At 42.1% G+C, this 21,231-nt stretch overlaps 1 protein-coding gene across 4 annotated transcripts in view; it reads right to left on the bottom strand.

Moving 5' to 3' along the window:
• EFR3A (EFR3 homolog A) overlaps window positions 1–8,589 on the bottom strand; it is a 114,654-nt gene extending 106,065 nt beyond the window's left edge. For 2 of the 4 annotated variants that reach the window (XM_055287263.2, XM_063642993.1), the window contains exon 1: window positions 8,322–8,561. In XM_055287263.2, the coding sequence (XP_055143238.1) occupies window positions 8,322–8,331 (10 nt within the window). In that variant the 5' untranslated portion in view covers window positions 8,332–8,561. Of the gene's footprint in view, window positions 1–8,321 lie in introns of all 4 variants that reach the window. The other 2 variants (XM_055287265.2, XM_063642991.1) reach the window with 2 other exon arrangements.
• Window positions 8,590–21,231: the final 12,642 nt, after the last annotated feature.

Below are 21,231 nucleotides of genomic sequence, written 5' to 3'. Positions count from 1 at the left end.
AATAATTTTTTTCCTATTTGATATTAATTTTGAATCCTTCTTTATACTGTTAGCCATGCTTTCTATCATGCTTATCTCCCACCCCTTCCATGTGCCATGCAGGTCGTAGGAAGTATGTAGCTGTGAGCACACCCAACCAGGATTCAGATGAGCTGGGTTCTAGTACCACACCATTACCTAGCTGAATGGTGCAGTTAACCTATTGTTGGGCCTCAGAAAACATACTCCAAAATGAAGGCCTCAAAAGCAAAAGTTTTTCTCTGACCTTCTCCTGCCTTCCTGTCTCTCAGTCCCATTTTCCCCTAAGGCTAGCTATAGAAACCAGAATCGCTCTTCTCCAAGGTGGATTACAAAAATCAGAACCCTTTTTCCCCAAACCCAGTCATAAAACTGAAAATATTACTCTAACTTTCCCTCGGCCTTTCTGTGTAAAAACTGATCATAAAGAAATTACCTGACCTACCTTGTTTGACTGTGGGTCACAAGACCCCAAGCCAGACAGGGTCCTGCCCCATACCCAGAAGAAAGGAATGCGTGCACAGAGAATCCAAGAAAAATCTAGATGGGCCTTGCTGAGTTTCCCCACTCAGTCTGTTAACATTAGATCATTCATATTTTGGCCAATATTTCTATATAATGTCCATACTTTGTTGAAGCTAAGCATAAAAATGGGCATTTTCCCCTGTATCTTTGGGTCTTCATTCTGAAGGCTCCCGTGAGTATATACGTTACATCAATTTGTATGCCTTTTCTCCAATTAATCTGACTTTTATCAGTTGATTTTTCAGTGAACCTTCAGAGGGCAAAGGGGAACTTTTCCCTTGGCCCCAAAACTACTTTGGTTTCACTTTCCCCTTAATGATTGGATAAAACAGCCTTTTAAGTTCAAATTCTATTCAATTTCATTTTTCCCTCTCTTAAAGTTCCTTCTCTGGTGATCCTGCAATTCTTGAACTAACTCTCTTCATAGATACCAATTTTAGAAAAGCCTTACTGAATATCCATCTGTATATTAAATAATACCTTAAAGATTTCAGTAGGCTAACAGAGAAGGTAAGAAAAAACAAGATAATGTTAAAAGGTTATGGGGAAAACAGACAAAAAAGTAGAAAAAGACATACTTATATTGGCATCATATATTTGGCAAATGATATTCTTCCACAACCTCAGTTAGGGTGCTTTTCTCAGAGAACTGCCACTGTGATGATTCACTTCATTTTTCCATCTTAGTATGCCTTTGAATTGCTTCAAAGTTATGCAAAACTTTGGGTGAGAATCTGCATTTTTCTGTGGAAGAATAATCATGGCTTTCATCAGATTCTCAAAAGCGTTCATTTAGCAAAAAGATTGAAGACTCCTTAACCTAGACAAATGACTCATGTCCTATCTTCCGGTCCACTCTTTCTTCTCTGAAGCAGTTGGGGGCCATATTGCGATTTTCTGTGCCCTCCTCTTTATTTCTGAGACTGTCTGGGACCCCTTTCCTTCAATGGTACCAATAAAAACCTCTCTACATCCACTATAGAATGAAGATTCATTCACTGCAATCCATCCCACCACAACAGAAACACTGCAAACGATAACTGGATCATTCCACACCAGAGCTGAGCCATGTAATGAGTAAAATGTGGTTTCATCCTAAAAATCAGTATCTTATTTGACCCATGAAAAAAAGGGCCTCTGCCCTGCAAAACACAGAGGACTGTCTCTCCTTTTACAGCGGTGTGTGTGGGTGGGACAGTGCATGGAGTAGTGATAACTGAAAATCACTGCCCCAGAAAACCAGAGAAAGACTGGGCACAGTGGCTCACGCCTGTAATTCCAGCACTTTGCGAGGCCGAGGCAGGCAGATTGCCTGAGCTCAGGAGTTCGAGACCATGCTGGGCAACATGGTGAAACCCCATCTCTACTCAAATACAAAACAATTAGCCAGGCGTGGTGGCGCACACCTGTAGTCCCAGCTACTTGGGAGGCTGAGGTAGGAGAATAGCTTGAGTCCAGGAGGCGGAGGTTGCAGTGAGCCGAGATCACACCACTGCACTCCAGCTTGGGCTACAGAGTGAGACTCCATCTCAAATTACCAGAGAAAGATGGCTGCAGCTGTTTTTGCTTCAAGTCCCCCATTCCATGTCACCTAGAGTCAGAGTCTAAGCAGACTGAGTTCCCCAGAAAGCTAGGCTTCCACCTTCTATCTGTCCAGCTACTCAGCTAGTATAGTTCTGGGAGATGCTTACAACTATCTATCTAGAAATCTTGAGATGGAAAAGTACAGTATCAAAGGAGGGGAACCTGCCCACCCTGGCTCCCTGAAGGAAAATGACAGTCAATCCCAGGCCAGGGTCCTACTGACTGGATCAAGCCTGAAAGCTACTTAGACCTCTGCACTGAGAAGGCAATGCCTAGGGAGCAGGCTGGGTACCCTGCATGGGAAAGCAGGCCAGGCTGCGGGCATAGTATGGTCTACAACATTTAAATATTTGGGCCAGTGGTTCTCAACCAGGGACAATTTTGTCCCCCAGAGGACATTTGGCAATGTCTAGAGACACTTTGGGTTGTCAGAGGCTTGGGGCAGGAGGGTTACTCCTGGCTTCCAGTTTGTAGAGACCAAGGATGATGTTTAATGTCCTATAGTGCATAGGACAGCCCCTGTTACCCCAAACCTGTCCCAGACATCAATAAAGACTGAAAATCCCTGATTTAAACTATGATTTGCAGACCTCCATTTGTATTCGTCTCAGACCTCAAATATGGTACAGACAGGGCTGCAAAGAACACAATCATAAACTATATATATATTTTTTTTCCTTTTTAGAGACAGGTCTTACTCTGTTGCCCAGGCTGAAGTATAGTAGTAAGACCATAGCTCATTGCAGCCTCAGCCTCCTGGGCTCAAACAATCCTCCTGCCTCAGCTTCCAAGTAGCTAGGACTACAGGCATGTACCACCATACCTGGCTAATTTTTAATTTTTCTGTAGAGGCGGGGTCTATGTTGCCCAGGCTGGTCTAGAACTCTCGGCCAAAAGCGATCCTCTCTTCTTGGCCTCCCAAAGTGCTGGGGTCACAGGTGTGAGCCACTGCACCTGGCCAAATTATAAAACTTTTATAACACTATCTTCATGGGAAAAAAAAGTTCCGGTTATGGTATCCAAAGAATAACTTATCTGACTCCAGTTACAATTCAATCCATTCTGCATATAGGCCAGAAGCGTGTGGGGGAGCAAGGTGGATGAAAAGAGGTTGGTTAATAGGTAAATCATACAGTTAGACGGAGTAAGTTCTAATGTCTGATAACAGAGTAGGATGACTATAGTTAACAACAATGTACTGTATATTTCAAAGTAGCTAGAAGAGAGGACTGGAAATGTTCCCAACACACAGAAATGATAAACACTCAAAGTGATGGATACCCTAAATACTCTGACCTGATTGTTACACACTGTATGAATTTAACAAAATATCACATGTACCCTACTCCATAAATGTGAAAATATTATGTATCAATTTAAAAATTGTTTAAAGATTCAATTATTAATTTATTCAGCATTTACCAAGCACCTATTATATAACCAGGCACAGTGTTAAGCAAAAGTGACAGTGTTAAATTGATGGGAGCCTATTCAACTCCTGCCTGGCTCAGAGCACTATAGTATGAAAAATGAGCTGGGACTTAAGGGGTCAGACCCATCTAGTTGCAATACCAGCTCTACCACTTACTGTCATTAGGAATGTTAACTTTTCTGAACTTCAATCTCTCTATCTTCTAAAACAGGTCAAATAGGGCCTCTCTCAAAGTGGAAGAGTTAAATAAGATAATTCAGGTAAAGCACAAAGTATACTGCCTAGCACACAATCAGTATTCAATAATTACTTCTTATTACTACTAGTAAACTGTAAGTCTTCATAATCAGTAAGTTGGAAACTGCTACTAAGCCTATAAAAAAGCCACTGTAACTGTGATTGTGAGAGCATATAAAACCCCTCAAATGGCCAGGAGCGGTGGCTCACACCTGTAATCCCAGCACTTTGGGAGGCCAAGGCAAGTGAATCACGAGGTCAGGAGATTGAGACCATCCTGGCTAACACGGTGAAATCCCATCTCTACTAAAAATACAAAAAATTAGCTGGGCGTGGTGGCACATGCCTGTAGTCCCAGCTACTAGGGAGGCTGAGGCAGGAGAATTGCTTGAAACCGGGATTTGGAGGTTGCAGTGAGCAGAGATCTCACCACTGCACTACAGCCTGGGCGACAGAGCGAGACTCCCTCTCAAAAAAGAAAAGAAAAAAAAAAACCTCAAATTCTGGCTTTCTCTTTCTCCAGCATTATCTCCTACCACCTACATAATCTTTAACGTAGCCCCATGTCCCCATGAGTGGGGACAGAATGAAAGATGAGATCTGGGCAGCAAACAGGGCAGTGCCAAGCCAAAGGTCACTGCAAAAAAGAAAATTCATCAGCTACAACTCTGGCAGGACACATAGGTGGTGGGTAGAAGAAGGGAGGAAGGAGGGAGATGGGAGGGGAGGGGAGAAGGAAGCAAGGGGACAATGAGGAAAGGGGGGAAGAAGGGAAAAGGAGAGAGAAAGAATGAGAATATGAATGAACACAAAAGGCTAATAATCCAGTAATATGAAAGTGTAGGTCAAGTTTGCATGTAATGTGTCTCTGAAAGGAAAACACTTCAATCAGCACCCCTCTTTTACAATTAATTCTGCATTTCTTTCATAAAAATGAATTAAAAAATAAGTTAAATATAATTAGCCTCATCAAAAGAAAAACAAACACGGAGTAACCATATTATTACTACAGCCTAAGAAATTTGCCTAGACCTCAACGTCAGTACCTAAATGAGAAAAGAAAGGATTCAACACACATAATTACTCAAAGTATAGTTTAACAGCAAACAATATTTGAGAGTTTTGGTTTTCCCTAGAAAATATAGAATAACTTCTCATATAAAATAAAAGAGCACATTTTACTGGACCTGTTTTGAGACAAGTTATCTGCGAACTCAGGAGCCACTTTCACATAAGGAGTTTACTAAAAGTTTAAGTTTGTGTCTATATAAACAAGAATCTACTTAGCACACCAGTGGGATCCACAGCTTTTCCAAAGATTTCTGTGACAGGATGGAAGCAAACGCATTCCTGTAAGTTCACAGAACGATTTAAATTTTGACCAAGCTTGCATTTGTCTTAATGTAACTCAAGGGGAAAAAAAGGCTAAACTATTATCAATTTAGTGCTAGAGAAAAATTAATGTTACTATGCTCACTGTGGTTACTGATTATAAGGACCAGTTCTGTGTTCAAGTCATGGTTTTACTCCATGGAAAGTCACAGAAGGCTCAGCTTCCTGATACACAAAATAAAATGATTAAGAAGCTTTAACAGTCGTTCCAACTCAAATTCCGATTCAGAGTTTGAAAATCTTTAAAGTAAAATGCTTCTTAATGGTCCTTTGAATGGAGAATGAAATAAAGGCCTCTAGAAAAATGATGTGTCAAATTATACGTTTACAGGTTTGAAATAGCATTCAGTAGCATAGTCTTGAAATCTGTGCCTAAGGATTGTTTCAGACTACAGGCTTGTAACACAACAACAAAATTGTTTCTGTGTCCTGGCAGTTTCCTGTCAGGCATCCTTCCAGGTGGTTGCTTTCTCAGAGTCTATGGATCTCCAAAATAATTCCAGTGAAGTAGCTGTTAATATTCATGAGATATATCATTGCTTAGCCAGTGGGGTTACTGCATGCTTCACTGGATTCTAGTTACTAACAACAGTTTCAATGAGTACCAATATTCCAAATAAGCAATAAAATAGCAAGAGTAGAATAATTCTATGATTTACAGCAAGGATTGCTCTCAGAATTGTAGAGTCTGAGAGACCACAGTGATCGCCTCCAACCCTTTGATTTTAATTAAAACTCGTACGGATTAACTGGCTTGGGCTTATCACTGAGCCTCTCAACCATTTAACATTAAAACAACCAATCAAACAAAAACACTTAGCTTATCTGAGCACAGTTTTCCTCCTAAGAGCTGTGAACTTCCTCCTAAATTCCTACAGAGAATAACAATTTTGCTATCTCTGTGTTGGATATATATTCTACAAACAGAATTTCAAAGAAATATTATTGTCCACTGCACTATCCCAGCAATTTTGGCAGCTGTGACTGCCAAAGGAGAGAAAAGGCAAATATGAACACTACTCACCTCACACTGGTACTCCCATCAATCCACAGCACACTTTTATTCAGTCATAAAAAATGTACCATGACAGGCCGGGCGCGGTGGCTCACGCTTGTAATCCCAGCACTTTGGGAGGCCGAGGCGGGCGGATCACGAGGTCAGGAGATCGAGACCACGGTGAAACCCCGTCTCTACTAAAAATACAAAAAAATTAGCCGGGCGTGGTGGCGGGCGCCTGTAGTCCCAGCTACTCGGAGTGGCTGAGGCAGGAGAATAGCGTGAACCCGGGAGGCGGAGCTTGCAGTGAGCCGAGATTGCGCCACTGCACTCCAGCCTGGGCGACAGAGCGAGACTCTGTCTCAAAAAAAAAAAAAAAAAAAAGTACCATGACAAACATTAACAATGACAGATGAAACAATCATTTAACTTGTCTTCCAGTCAGGGTGTGAAATCTGCATTCTTAACTATGTAAACTCCACCATGGCCCATCCTAAAAACATTTTGCAGAATAAACTAAACATTTGAAAAGAAACGAGTTTACTGTATCCACTCTGTGAAGCTAGATAACCCTAGAACATAACTAAAAATTTTATTTCACAGGATAATTTTGGCATGTTACCAATAAATTGTACTTGAAGCCTCAACTTTCAATAGGTGCTTACCTCCTCCCCTTTGGTTTCTCAGAAAATAAAAGATTAGCATACTGCTAGTCTCAAATATTCACTGAATAACGTGAACATGAATTTAGAAGTAATAAACTGGCAATAATAATGAAGATGATTGTAAATGATATTTCTCCAGCCAAAAGGAATAAAACAGAAATTTAAACTGGACATATTTACTGGATGCGAAGTCCAAGAACGTGAGTTAAGGACACACAGTAGTGTGTAAAGAAAACAAAATCCACAGTACCCACACATGTATGAGGAGTTAAAAGTAATCTCTACATCAGGACTATGTAAAGATTTGCCACAGGAAAATCTTTAAATCTCGATATTTAAATATCTTTAATATCAATTTAAATTTAATATCCTTAAATATCAGGAAAATATCAATCTTTCGAATATCAAGAAATAACTCATCTTTTCCCACCACTAGACGAAACGTGCATTGGAGACTGACCTGGAAATTCAGCGTCCCAGATGGCTACAAAAACAAGGACAACTAGAAGTAGTTATGAATTCTAGGAAATATATTCACAAGCGTGTAAAGATTCTATGGTACTGAACACTTAGTCAAGAGTCCTACTTGAATTCTCACATCAATGCCAAGTTGCTTCCTCTCTACCCAAGATCAGGAGCTTCCCTAGTTTGCACATATCCATATTGACCAGTGGCTATAAAGTCACACTGCGATTATCTGGGTCATTTTAAAATAGGTCATTAGTAGTACTTGTAGTATCGCGTCTGTCTAAAAATCCTCCAATACCGAGTGACTTTTAAACTTTGGGGTGCCTTGGTAACCCCAGGAACGCTTATTAGACATGCAGACTCCGGGGCCCAAGCTCCAGACTCTAATTCCATGGGACTAGGGAAGGTCCCGAAACCGGCATTTTTAATCATCTGCCCGGGTGAATCCGAAGTGTGGTCCAAATGCCACAGTCGAGGTGCCTCTGCCTAACAAGCTCTACAGAAAGCGCCGACTCCAGCCGCCCCGGCCGCGATACGGACGCCGAGTTAGGCTGTCGGGGGTCTGTCTGGGGGCCGCGGGAAGGGACTCGGGGCCGGCGCGTCCACTAGCGACGTCCGGCCCCTGAGGTGAGAAGGGACTGACAATGGCACCGCAGTTATTTTCAGTATTTCCATAAGGTCCCACGAAGCCGTGTGGCCGTGGGAAAAGGGCTTTAACTTTGAAATCCCACGGGTCTAGGTTACCACCAGCTCTGCCGCCTCCTAACAGCGCGTCCCAGCAGTTCTCTTAACGTTCAGGCCTCAGTTTCCCGATCCGTGCAACGGGCTCACGCCATCCCCGGAAGGCTAAGCCGAAACGAAACTAACTCCGCCGCTCGCAGACACTTCCTGGCTCCGCTCAGCTCGGCCCAGCCTCCCCAGCCGCCCGGGAGGACTACCCGGCCCAAGCGCGTCGCGCAGGCAGCCGCCTCCCAACGCCCCCGGCCCTCGGCCGGCCACTCACGGGTAGGCATGGCGACCTCGACCGCGCTCGCCGCCGCACCGAGGCTCAGCGGGGCCGCGCAGGGAGCGCCGACCGCACCATTACGGCCGTTGCCGGGCCGCGGAGGCCGGGACGAGGCGAAGGGCGAAAGGCGAAGGGTGGAGGGAGCGGACGCGGACCCTGCGGTCACGCAACCAAGCGGGCGACAGCTACTGCTGCCAGCCCACTCCCCGCCGGGCGGCGCGACGGACGACCCACACCCGTTACGTCAGCGCGCCGCCGCCGTCCCGGCCCCGCCCCCGCGGATGGCCGGGCTCGGCCCAGGATCCCTTGCCGAGCGGGTGGAATGGGTGGCTGGGGACAGCCACGTAGAACAACTTCGGGTGCCTTCTATTTTCAAAGCCTGGTGACCTGCGTAGCATTCGTTTTCCTTGATCTCTATTTGGAGTGCATCACTTTACGTTTGTGAGGATGATGGCTTTGAGCGCACGGAGTACCTGTGGGCTTTTTCTTTTGCAATCGGTTTAACTTGCAGTGCGTTTTGCATACTCTGAAAGCATGGTTTATCTGAGATGTACTAAGGGCATTTGGAGTGATGGCTGTTCATTTTTTGAGAGGGCAGAAAATGTAATTTCCTTTTGCTCTTGTGACTTTCAGAGCGACCTTATCCCTCAGGAGTTAGTCTCCTCTGGAGAGGGCAGCTCTGTGCACTTGGCTGAGCTACACTTCTTGACTCTGGGTGTCATTAATAATTGAGGTATCTAATAGTCACCAAGCTGAGCAGACATCGGGAGCCAGAGAGCTGAGCAACGCACCTACACTAAGCTAGGCGCCGTGAGCTGCGGACAGCCCCTATGGAGATATAAAAGCCAACCACAGAGGTTTAACACAGCCCTCCTCGAAGTGGGTCAAAGTGGTCCAGGATCCTTTTGTGCTTGGATCCCCTGGGGACTTGTTGAAAAGCAGATTCCTAGGTGCTGAGCCAAACCTACGAACACATATACAGATGATTTAAATACAAAGTTAATATTGAGAACCTTTGTCCTAAAAAGTAGGGCTAACCTTCTGATTAAGAAATGATATTGTGCAGTACTGGGAGGAGAAGATGAAGACCATGAAGATCAGAGCCAGGAAGCGCTGAGGAGAAATTAGTCTTGGCTTGAGGTGGACTTGGAAGAAAGCAGAATTTGAATTAGCAAAGCCTAGGGGAGCCCTGAAAGAGGCTGGGGAGAGGATGAAGGGTAATTTAGAGTGAGTCATGGCAGCTGGGGAGAGGAGAGTGTGTACTGTACCTATAAAAGAGACTGTCCAGCCAGGCACGGTGGCTAACGCCTGTAATCCTAACACTTTGGGAGACCGAGGCGGGCGGTGGGCAGATCACCTGAGGTCAGGAGTTCGAGATCGGCCTGGCCAATATGGCGAAACCCTGTTTCTACTAAAAATACAAAAATTAGGCGGGCTTGGTGGCACATGCCTGTATTCTCACTCAGCTACTTGGGAAGCTGAGGCAGGAGAATCACTTGAACCCAGGAGACGGAGGTTGCAGTGAGCCGAGATCGGGCCACTGCACTGTAGCCTGAGCTACAGAGCAAGACTCCATCTCAAAAAAAAAAAAAAAAAAAAAAAAGAGACTGTCCCTTGCTACCAGTAAAGACCAAACTACCAAGTGCTTATTCATGTTTTAATGCCCTGTTGCATATTTTATCATCTATAAAATCTTTCCTGCTCCCAGTTTTCTCCCTAAGACTTTGGCAATATTTTGATTCCTCTCTGCTGCAGCACTTTTCCCACTGCATCCTAAATAAACTGTCATGAGTGCTTGTGTTTTACCATGGGCCTATTTGCTTTTCAGAAAATGGCAAAAGCCATATTCTGTTCATATTTATGTATCCTTGGCTGGCACACAGGTGGGGGCCAGAGTATATTAATTCAATATATAAATAAAAGATTTTATTCAAGAGTATGAAAACAAAAACAGGTAAATAAAACTGATAAACAACTTTACATTCAACCTTGGAATTTGTCTTTTAAGAAACTGTTCTGTGATTTTTACAAAAAGCATAACAGTAGCATTAAATTATCAGAAGCAGGGCCTTGCAGGGGGAATGGTGTGGTAGAGAAACCGTGGAGGTAGGCAGCCAAATCGGAAGGCCCCAATACAGGAGAGAGTGTTTGGTGCTCAGTCTTGGTGGTGGCTGTGGAAAAAGAACAAACTGAACCTTACTTTGGAAAAGAATCACTGGATTTGTTGGCTGCTGACTTGGGAGCAATAGAGAGGCATCTGTTAGTTATGTAACTCCAAGGTTGGAACAAGGAAAGTGGTGGTGCTGGAGAGCAGTAGACCAGTCAGAAAGAAATGCTGTTTTCGGGAAGGGGTATGAAGAAAGGTGTGAGTTTCTCCTTGACATTGAGCTTGAGGTGATGTCAGAGGGAGACATCCGAGTGAATGAATCTGAAGGCAGCTGGGCAAGCCAGGATGAAGGTGGGCTGAGGGACCTCAGGGTGGGAGATTTGGAAATCTTTGGTCCCGGGACAGGAGCTGAAGCTGGGTGTCAAAGAGAGCCCTTTTAGGGAGGATATGGAGGCAGTGAAGGCACAGAGAGACAAGATCTACAGGGTACAGTGCCCCAGGAGCCAAGGGAAGACATGACTCCAAAAGGCAGACATCTCTGCTTACATTACCTTGAAAAAGATGCAGATCCCAAAGGCCCTGAAATTGTCCTGCACATACTGTTTTTTTTTTTCATTTGTTTTTTGTTTCTTTCTGTTTTTAATCCTCTTGGTCTTTTGGTTTTGTATTGTTGCCAGAAATAAAAATCAGCAGCCAAAGATTCTGAGGAAGGACAGCTGAATGTCAGGAATAATAGCGTCATAATGTTTTGATTATACATACAGTACCTACGTGTTGTTTTTTTTTTTCCCTAGTGCACATTGGTAGCATTGTTACCATACCCTTTCCCCAACCTATCCTCTGGATCAGAGTTCTGCCGGTGTATCCCCCCCAGCCAGCCCCTGCTTCTTTTTTGATTTTTTTTTTTTTTTTTTTTTTTGAGACAGAGTTTCACTCTGTCTCCAGGCTGGAGTGCAGTGTTGTGATCTCAGCTCACTTCAGCCTCTGCCTCCCGGGTTCAAACAATTCTCCCACCTCAGCCTCCCAAGTAACTGGAACTACAGTTGCATGCAACCACGCCTGGCTAATTTTTGTATATTTAGTAGAGACGGGGTTTTGTCATGTTGGCCAGGCTGGTCTCAAACTCCCGGCCTCAAGTGATCTGCCTCCCTCGGCTTCTCAAAGTGCTGGGATGACAGGTGTGAGCCACCATGCCCGGCCCCCCACCCCCTACTTCTGAGAGCAGTGAGTCTGCCACCATCTTTGGTACTTGGTCTTAGCCCCTCTTGGGCCACTCCTTCTATCCCCTTTTGCAAACACCCTTCCCCTTTCTATCCCTTCTGTGTCAGTGCTCCTCTCTTGGAGCCCAGTCTGGGCTGGCAGGAACGAGGATTTAGCCATCTCCCTCGGTGCCCACACTGCCCAGCTCTTGTCCTGGACACTGTGTGTGGTAGACATGGAGATGAGCCACCAGATCCCTTTAAGAGAAGATGCACTGCCTTGGCATTTGAGCCACTTTAGTGTTTGAGCTTGGTATTTGAGGTGATGCTTTTGTCAGGGTGCAGGGCAGGCAGAGTGCCCTTTCTAACATGCAAATCTAATGATACCTCTGATATGGTTTGGATATTTGTTCCCTCCAAATCTCATATTGAAATTTGATCCCCCAAATTGGAGTTGGGGCCTAGGTGGAAGGTGTTTGGGTGATGGGGGTGGATCCCTCGTGAACAATTTGGTGCCTTCCTTAAGGTAATGAATAAGTTCTCTGTTGGTTCCTGCAGTATCTGATTGCTAAAAATTGCCTGGCACCTCCTTTCCCTCTCTCATGCCATGTGATGCCTGGCTCCCTTCCCCTTCCACCATGAGTAGAAACTCCCTGAAACCTTCACCAGAAGCAGATCACTGGCACCATGCTTCTTATACAGTCTGCAGAACTGTGGGCCAAATAAAGTTCCTTTCTTTACAAATTACCCAGCCTCAGGTGTTCCTTTATAGGAATGGAAATGGACTATGACCCCTCACCTGCTAACACTTGTCTATGGCTCAGTAGAGTGTTCAGTCTACAATTCAAACCCCTTAGCTTAGCACAGGAAGCCTTTCAAGGCCTGACATTGAGAGCTCTTCAGTTCCCCCACATCACAACTTACGTTCTGCTTCCCCTGGCTCTAATGAGTGCACAGTTCTCAGAAGCCACTCTGCTGTAGCACTCTTCCATTCTTTTGCCCATGCTCTTTGCCCTGCTGGAATGGGCTTTTCTGTCCCCTGCTCTAGCTAACTTCCAAAGTCCTTGTGAGTGTTTGGTGTAATTAAGTATGCCCTGTGACCTGGAGATCATCCTCCTGGGAATATATCCTGGAAAATTTCTCACCAAGGTCCACAAGGAACATGGATAAAAAGGTTCATTGAAGTGTTATTCATGGCAATGGGGAGTTGGAGGCCACCTAGGTGTGTGTGACTTGCAGAACATGGTGGATTCATACGTACTGTGGATGCACATCAGCAACATGGCTTGATCTTAAAAATGCAGAATTGGCCAGGCTCAGTGGCTCACGCCTGTAATCCCAGCACTTTGGGAAGCCAAGGCAGGTGGATCACTTGAGCTCAGGAGTTCGAAACCAGCCTGGCCAACATGGTGAAACTCCGTCTCTATTACAATTACAAAAATTAGCCGGGCATGGTGGTGGATACCTGTAATCCCAGCTACTTGGGAGGCTGAGGCAGGAGAATCACTTGAACCCAGGAGGCAGAAGTTGCAGTGAGCCAAGACTGCACCACTGCACTCCAGCCTGGGCAACAAGAGGGAAACTCCATCTCGAAAAACAAAAAAAAAGAATGCAGAATTAAGAAGCATCAGTATTTATAGCACAGTACTATTTGTGTCAATTTTTTAAAAGACATGCACATAGAAAACATGGATCTTAACAATGATATATAAGGAGGGGAAGGGAAAGAGAGTGAGAATAGGGAAATAAAATTACAAAAAAAGGGCTTTGAACAGAAAGACGACAATGTACAATGAAAAAGGAATGTGATTGCTGCAGTCTTTGCAACTGATTTTTTAAAAAAAGGAACATTATTTTCAAATATCACTATATACAAAAAGACCTTCCAAGACCTCTAAGTTGGCTTGAAGGTGTTTCTTTCAAGATCCAGAGCTAATTTGCATACCTCCATCCTGTCTCTGAAGGGCCCTAGTGCTTCTTATGGTACATAGCAGGTAGTGGGGACTCCCAGTAACTGGGGTGGATCCTAAGGAGGGTGCCGAGGCCTGCATGTGCAGGTGGGATAAAGAACCAAGGTAATGTGGGCATTAACTTGTCCTTATTTATACCTACAGGCTGGTCAGGACTGGAACATTTGTTACCTCATGACCTATATATTAATCATTACTAATAGTACCTATTTATTTTGTTTAAACTCTTCAAAAGCCAATGTTGAGTTCAAATCAAGAAAGACATTCACTAGCACTTAAATAGAAGAGTGCTTTCTTTTTTTATGTTTTCTGGCACATTTTCAGAATACATGCCATTAAAAATAGAAGTTCTTTGTCCCTTCTTTTATTCCTTCTCAGAAAATAAGAGGTCAAAATAATATTAGAAAGGTTGTTGTTGATATCCTATTAGAGCATTGGCTTTTAGCTCAAATTGTCCAAAACAGCTCTGTTTCCAGTTTAGTATAGTATTTGCTCCAATTTCTAAATCCTGCACTGAGATAATTCACTTTAAATTAGCATGCATTTTAGTGCTTCAAAGGTAATTGCCAGCAAATTTACAGTTTATAGGAAATAATAAGGCTATAGATTCACTCCTCCTAAAAGTTTATTCCAAAAAAGTCATAATGATGCAATTTGATGCTCTCATTGCTTAGTTTTTTCTCACTATATATATCAATAATATGCCCTTTTTGTTTCATTTCATTCCATTTCATTTTGCCATTGATTAATCATAACTTAAGGCTTTCCAGTTCTTAAGAGGCATAAAAAACACAGACTTTAGACATAGAAAACCTGAGTTTGAATTCTGCTTTCCCCACAAAGGAATTGGAAACACTTATGAAAACATATGAAAAAGATAAGTCTTGCTAAAGTAAAGTAAGATGCAGGCCAGGTCTAAAGAATCCCTGAGCAGATAAAACCAGTTAGGCCTCGTGAGTGAACTAAGCCTTGCTTGATTTGCAAACATAAGTAAAACTTAACTTGAGCTATTTCTTGCTGAAATTCAAGAAAAACAGAACTTAAGCTCAACCAATCAGAAGTTATCAACAAATTTATATAACTAGGGACTTTCTAACAGAGTAAACCAAGTATGGAGACTGTATAATTATAATCAATCAAATATTTTATTTGCTTTACTTCTATGTCCATCCTATAGAAACCTTCCCCTAGTATTCCCTCAGAAGATTCATGCATTGCTATTTGTGTAAATAAACTCCTTAAAATTTTATTATGCCTCAGTTTACTTTTTCTGTTTCTTTCTTTTTTTTTTTTTTGAGATGGAATTTTGCTCTTGTTGCCCAGGCTGGAGTGCAATGGCATGATCTCGGCTCACTGCAACCTCCGTCTCCCGGGTTCAAGCAATTATCTTGCCTCAGTCTCTTAATTAGCCGGGATTACAGGCATGTGCCACTGCACCCAGCTAATTTTGTATTTTTAGTAGAGACGGGGTTTCAGCACGTTGGTCAGGCTGGTTTTGAACTCCTGACCTCAGGTGATCTGCCCGCCTCGGCCTCTCAAAGTACTAGGATTACAGGCATGAGCCACCACGCCCAGCCAGCTTACCTTTTAACAGCCTCTAATCCAGAAGGTCATTACCCAAACTTTTCGGTGCCAACTAGGACACTGTGCAAGGCAGACACCCTCGATCATGTCATAGGCCAAATGTCTCAGTCATCTCTGTTTTATAAAGAGAATTGCAAATGGGTAGAGCAAAATCTTGAGATAATCAGGTTAAGAGTTCTTGATTAAATCAGACAAAACAGCTGGAAACTCTTCCTTAGAAACATTAACATTTTAAACAATTAGAGGAAAGCATTAACTCTCATTGTTATTTACTAAAATGTTAGCTAGCTTTAGCATTTAACACAGAGTGTAGTGGAGCTGCTAAAAGGAGAGAAAAAAATCTTCTAAATATGGTCTCATTCTAGGCAGTGAGTTTTTTTACAAGACTTATGACAATTGGAATCAAATCTTATTTATTGCTGTAACTCCTGCACCTGAAATATTTTATTTAATAAATATTTGAGGAAGTGTGGGAATTTGAGGAAGAGAGGGAGGGAGGAAGGGGAAGAACACAAAGAGCATCAAGACAAGCAGCACAGAGAGGTCAGTTGAAGTATTGAAAGGAGATCTTTGTGGTAGATAAGAAAAATGGCTTTAATTTTTTTACCTCTGGCTATATCTACACTCTTGCAGTTGATTTGGGGATACCTCCCCCGACGAGATAATTTTTTCCTCATCTCTGAGTCTGCATTGTCCTTGTAACTTGCTTTGACCAAAGAGACAATGACAAACATTATATGAGCAGAGACTTAAAAAGGGTGAAGAAGCCCGATCTTTCTATTTGAAGAGAGAGGCCCCAATCCTCCTAACCATCCCAGATGAGGCCACCATATATCAGCCAGCCCCTGCTGGTCACCCAGCTACACAAGGATTCAAAAGTCAGCCTAGCCAAAAGCCACATAAGCACCACCCAGCTGAGACCAGCCCAAATTGTCAACACACAGGAGCATGAGCTGAAGAACTAGCTATTACTTTAAGCCACTAAGTTTGGGAGTGGTTAGTTATGTATCCCCTAATCACTATTACTAGTTTTCACTATAACTGTCGCTAATAATCACTAGCATATAAAAGTAATCATAAGTGGTATAATTTATCAAGTTGTTAGTGTGTGCCAAATATGCTAAGTACCTTAAGTACATTTTCTGACATAATCCTCACAAAACTGAATGGATAAGCTTAAGTATACCTGTTGTTTTAGTATGAGGAAACTGAAGTATAGAGAGAATGAATAATTTCCCCAAAGTCACCCAAGTCAGTCATGACCCAGGAATTTGAACTCAGGCCTGTCTGCCCCCCGCAAACCCAAGATCTTCACCACAGACAGTATGCAAAGTCATCTGAAGAGCAAATTAGAAGGCCCAATAGGAGATGCATACTTACAATGCGTGGATTTAGAGGCAATTATTGCCTTTTTTCTAATCTGTTTTGCAGAAAGAATGTCAAACCCTCCAGAGGAAGAATCATGCTTTCCATCTGTTTCTAATTCCTTAAAAAATGCCAGTAGGTTTTGTATTGAGTCTCCTTTTAAAGGCTTGAAGCTGAATTACAATCACCATGTAATCGTTTGTTTTTCTCTCATTTGGGAAAAAGATAGAAATAAGAAATTGGGACTGTTGACTATTGGTTTCAAACTATAACTGTTGTTTCAAGCAAGTTCTAATTGTATCAACCTTCATCTTTCTCAGAAAATAAACTTTAAAATATTGCAATACTTGTACATTCAATACTTGTGCATTCCTATGAGAAATCTTTGTCCATACATTGTTCCATCTTGGTCTTTAATGTAGCTAGTAAGTGATGAGTGGGTGGAGGATAGTTATTAAATTTGCCTCAAATAAGGTAATAGAGTTATGACTAGCTATTATCGATACTAATTATATTTACCCTGAATCTTGAACTGGCTGAGGTAGTTGGGGGGTGGGGGTAGGAAGTAGTTAGAAGTAAAGCCAGAACAGTTTATACCTTTAAAGCAGAAACCCAGTTCAACCAAATCCTATTTATATCTAATGAAATAAGGGAGAGAGGTGGTAGACCTGCTTGGAAATATGAAAAAATACATCTCACAAACAGATTGCTGAAACTAGTGTGGATAATTCTGGTTGTTGTATCATGTTGTTTTTATTAGAGAATCAGGGGCATTGTTACGTTATAGACCACTTTGAGTGGTCTATAAGTCTCTTTGTGTCCTAGATTTTCAACAAAGTATTTGTTTTAAAAGAGCAAGAATTAGGCCCAACACAGCAAAATAAATTCTCAACATTTTTGACAAGTGCATGAATCGAACTGCCTTGCTGGATCTAGAAACATGCACTGAGGTAACAGGGAAGTGATGGAAGCATCCGAGAGCCAGTATCCTACTGTGGACGTATCTGATGTGAGCACAAGAGATGCTCAGAGCTCAAAGAGTTAAGTTGCAAAATCAAAACACCAGATTTGCCCAATTCTAAGATGTATTTTTTCCTCATTTAAATGTTTCTGGAATAAGAATACACCTGACATTTGATGTCAGCTGAAACTTGCCAGCTATGGAGGGAAAGGTATAAATTTCTGCACCCTAGCACTGTAGCTGTCACTGTCTGACTCAACCACGCCTAGATCCAGGCAATTGTCCCAACAGTTATTTTCACTAATGTCATCACACGTGATTGAATTTTAATGTAAATTTGAATTCAATCAAATCTAATTGTTCCTTAAATTGGTTCGAAAATACCACACTATAATGCAGCATTTAAACAAAAAGTTATTGTGTGTGCAGGCAATGAGCCTAGAGCCAGTAAAAACGACTCTCTCTAAATCACAGATCTGTTTAGATTACAGGTAATAGAGCATAATAATAGACAATTTTCAAAGCTAGGAGAGTTGGTGTGACTGAATCATGCAGCAAGCAATCATTCATCACCCAGCGTTCTATGGCTAAATACTTCCAATTGATATTGAGAGGCCAGGTGCAGTGACTCATGCCTGTAATTCCTGCACTTCGGGAGGCCGAGGCAGGCAGATCACTTGAGGTCCAGGAGTTCGAGAACAGCCTAGCCAATATGGCAAACCCTGTCTCTACTAATAATACAAAAATTAGCTGGGCTTGGTGGTGTGTGCTTGTAATTCCAGCTACTCAGGAGGCTGAAGCATGAGAATCGCTTGAACCTGGGAGGCAGAGGTTTCAGTGAGTGGAGACTGCACCACTGCACTCCAGCCTGGGCAACAGAGTGAGATTCCATCTCAAAAAAAAAAAAAAAAAAAAAAAAGAAAGAAAGAAAGAGAGAGAGAAAGAAAGAAAGAAAGAAAGATTGATTACTGGTAACCACAGAGTGAGTTTTTTAACTGAGTAACTCATAATAAATAAATGAAACAGAAACAAGGTAGGAAGGAAAGAAGGCTATAGAAATAGAAGTTAAGCAGCAAAGTGGAAAGGAATCTAATTTCCCAACAAAGGGGTTAGTTGACCCAAGGAAACCCTATGGACTCATAATATATGGCCAGTGGAATTTCCCACTTTGCTCTCAAACTTAGTTTTGAACTAATTGTCCAAAACCACAGTGAAGTTCGTACACTTTCAAATGGCACCACTACAGGCAGGCTTGGTAGGATGCAGAAGTCTGAACATAAGGGATCATTAGACAACTCAGATAAACAAGCACAGCATGAAGAATGAGCTATGGGGAGAGAGAAGAGAGAAAAATGTCATTGATTTCTGTTAATATGACTGTTCTCCCACCATGGAGGTAAAGTAATACAATTTTACATAACTAAGCAGGTGACAGAGCTTAGACATTTAATAAGTCAGTTCTAAAATTGTCTAATTTAATTGCAAATCTTTTAAGAGTAGTTTTTCTCCATGGTCATTTATTCCAATATTCAATAAAATTGTTCTTAATATAGTCTGGCCTGCTTTACTTGTTTTATAACAGTGTTAACAAGAAAATAAAGCATATCTTCTAAATCATATTAAGACATATTATGTTAACAAATTTAGTATAATCTCACATAGACCAACTACAGTTTCCAACTGCTATTATAATGATGCAGGCTAGTGAAAAGCAGTTTTTGATAGGATTAACTAAAAATCTTTGCAGGTTTCAATGATTCCAGCTGGAGAGTAAAGTCCAATCTGTCTAATGGAAATGTTTTAAGAAGACATGCATGCCAATTATAGAGAAACTGTAAAATGCAGAAAAGTATTTTAAAAGGTACTAATTATGTCTAATTCATCTCTCCCCTAGTCATGAATAACATTTTGCCTCTTTCCTTCTGATCGAAATAGTCTTGCTTTAATGCCAGGAGAAAGTAATGTCATGAACGTCAAGGAACTGTAAATGTGGAAAAGACAACAGGATTAATATCAAATGTATTTTTATTATTATTCTATTAATATCTCCATCTCTAGCCTATAAGTTCCATGTAGGCAGCAACCACATCTTCATTTGTTCAATATCGTATCCATGGCATCTGATAGCCCCTAGTGCCAGGCACATGATAAAAGTTCAATTAATCTTCATTAAATACATGGTGTGTATTAGTCAGAGTTCTAAATTTCAATCAATAGAAAGCAAGTCTGACGGATTTAAGCCAAAAAGGAATTCAGGACATGATAACTGGGTAACTCATAGAGTAGTCAGGAAAGCCTGAGGTTTCAGCCCAGTGGCTATAGACAAGTTACACGAGACTGACCTGTGGAGCACCGCTGGGCTGTTGCTTGTAACATGGATACACGATTGTCACTAGCACCGTTCACTGACACTGGACATTGCTTCTATTGCCTCTGGCTACTCAGGGTGCCTGCTGCTACTGCTGCTGCTTCCCACCACAAGCGGAGATTCAGAGAGGCCCTGCCCTTTTCTTCTTTTGCACCACTACCTTCTAATTCAAAGTTTGGTGTGGTTAAACCTGGTAGGTAATGTTGAGGTCAAGTACCTGCTGTAAGAATGGTGGGAAAGGACATAGATGGTATTTTATGATTCTAACAGGAGAGGAGGTCTGCCTTACCAGGGTAGATTTTCTGTACAAAGGAGGCTTTACACTCTGGACAGCAGAAAATCTTGACAAACGCACACCCGTTTGACTGCTCAACATCACCACATCCACTTCGTTTTCTCCACATTTTCACTGTCAACAAAAGAAAACCACAAAATAAACCAGTCAACAAACATATCACCTAATATAATGCAAACATGCCTTATAAACTTGACAATATTCTCATCTACTCCCATGAAAAAGCCAACACAATGCCATCTAAGTTGCTGAATTCAACTTCAAGTCTAGGGTGTCTGAAGGTTCTTTACTCTCATTCCAGTCCAGTCACAATCCTGTCTCAATATTCTGCCTTCCATGGAAGTAAATGCTGAAGTTAACTATCACTCATCCACCTTGTAAAACATAGCAGGACAGAGAAGAAAGAAGAAAATTAGTCAATATATTTGTGTATATGCAAGACAACGAGGAAAAAGTGTCAGTAGATGCTGAGAACTATTTACTGTAACTCTTTATAAGGTCGTGCTTGGTGTTTATGCATTTATGACTTCTCTGCTGCACATTTGCTATTGCTTTTGACTTCCCATTTCCCATTTTGGGGTAATTAGTGCCACCTTGCTTAGCTTGATAGAATTAATCACCCCCACCAACACCTTAACTCTCATTTCCCCCACTCCTCCAGTGAAGGAACCTGCATAGGGAGGTGGCAGCTCAGCTTCCCATTAAAGAAAATAGTGTTACGTGTCCTAGAGGGAACATTCTTCCCTTGGACATTAAATTTCCTAAACCATTGATGTCCAGAGTTGTGGCAATGGAATGCAATGTACTCTGACTATAGAAGAAACAGCCGATGTATTACTATCTGTCTCATATTCATATACTACATTTTATATGCATAACCATAACTCAGTCTTTTAAGGTAGTCCAAGAAGGTCAGGAGAGCCCAGGGAATAGGGTATGTGACAAGATTAGTGAATCCCATGGACTTAAATGTCTGTTTTTTTCACTGTAAAATATGATTCTTGTTCAGAAGCAATGTGGAGTGTAATGGTTTGAGGATGAATAGGCGTTTAGAAATT

Source organism: Symphalangus syndactylus, chromosome 7, assembly GCF_028878055.3.
Source record: "Symphalangus syndactylus isolate Jambi chromosome 7, NHGRI_mSymSyn1-v2.1_pri, whole genome shotgun sequence".
Lineage (NCBI taxonomy): Eukaryota > Metazoa > Chordata > Mammalia > Primates > Hylobatidae > Symphalangus > Symphalangus syndactylus.
The sequence above is the reverse complement of the archived record's forward strand: the minus strand, read 5'-3'. Positions and strand labels throughout refer to the sequence as shown.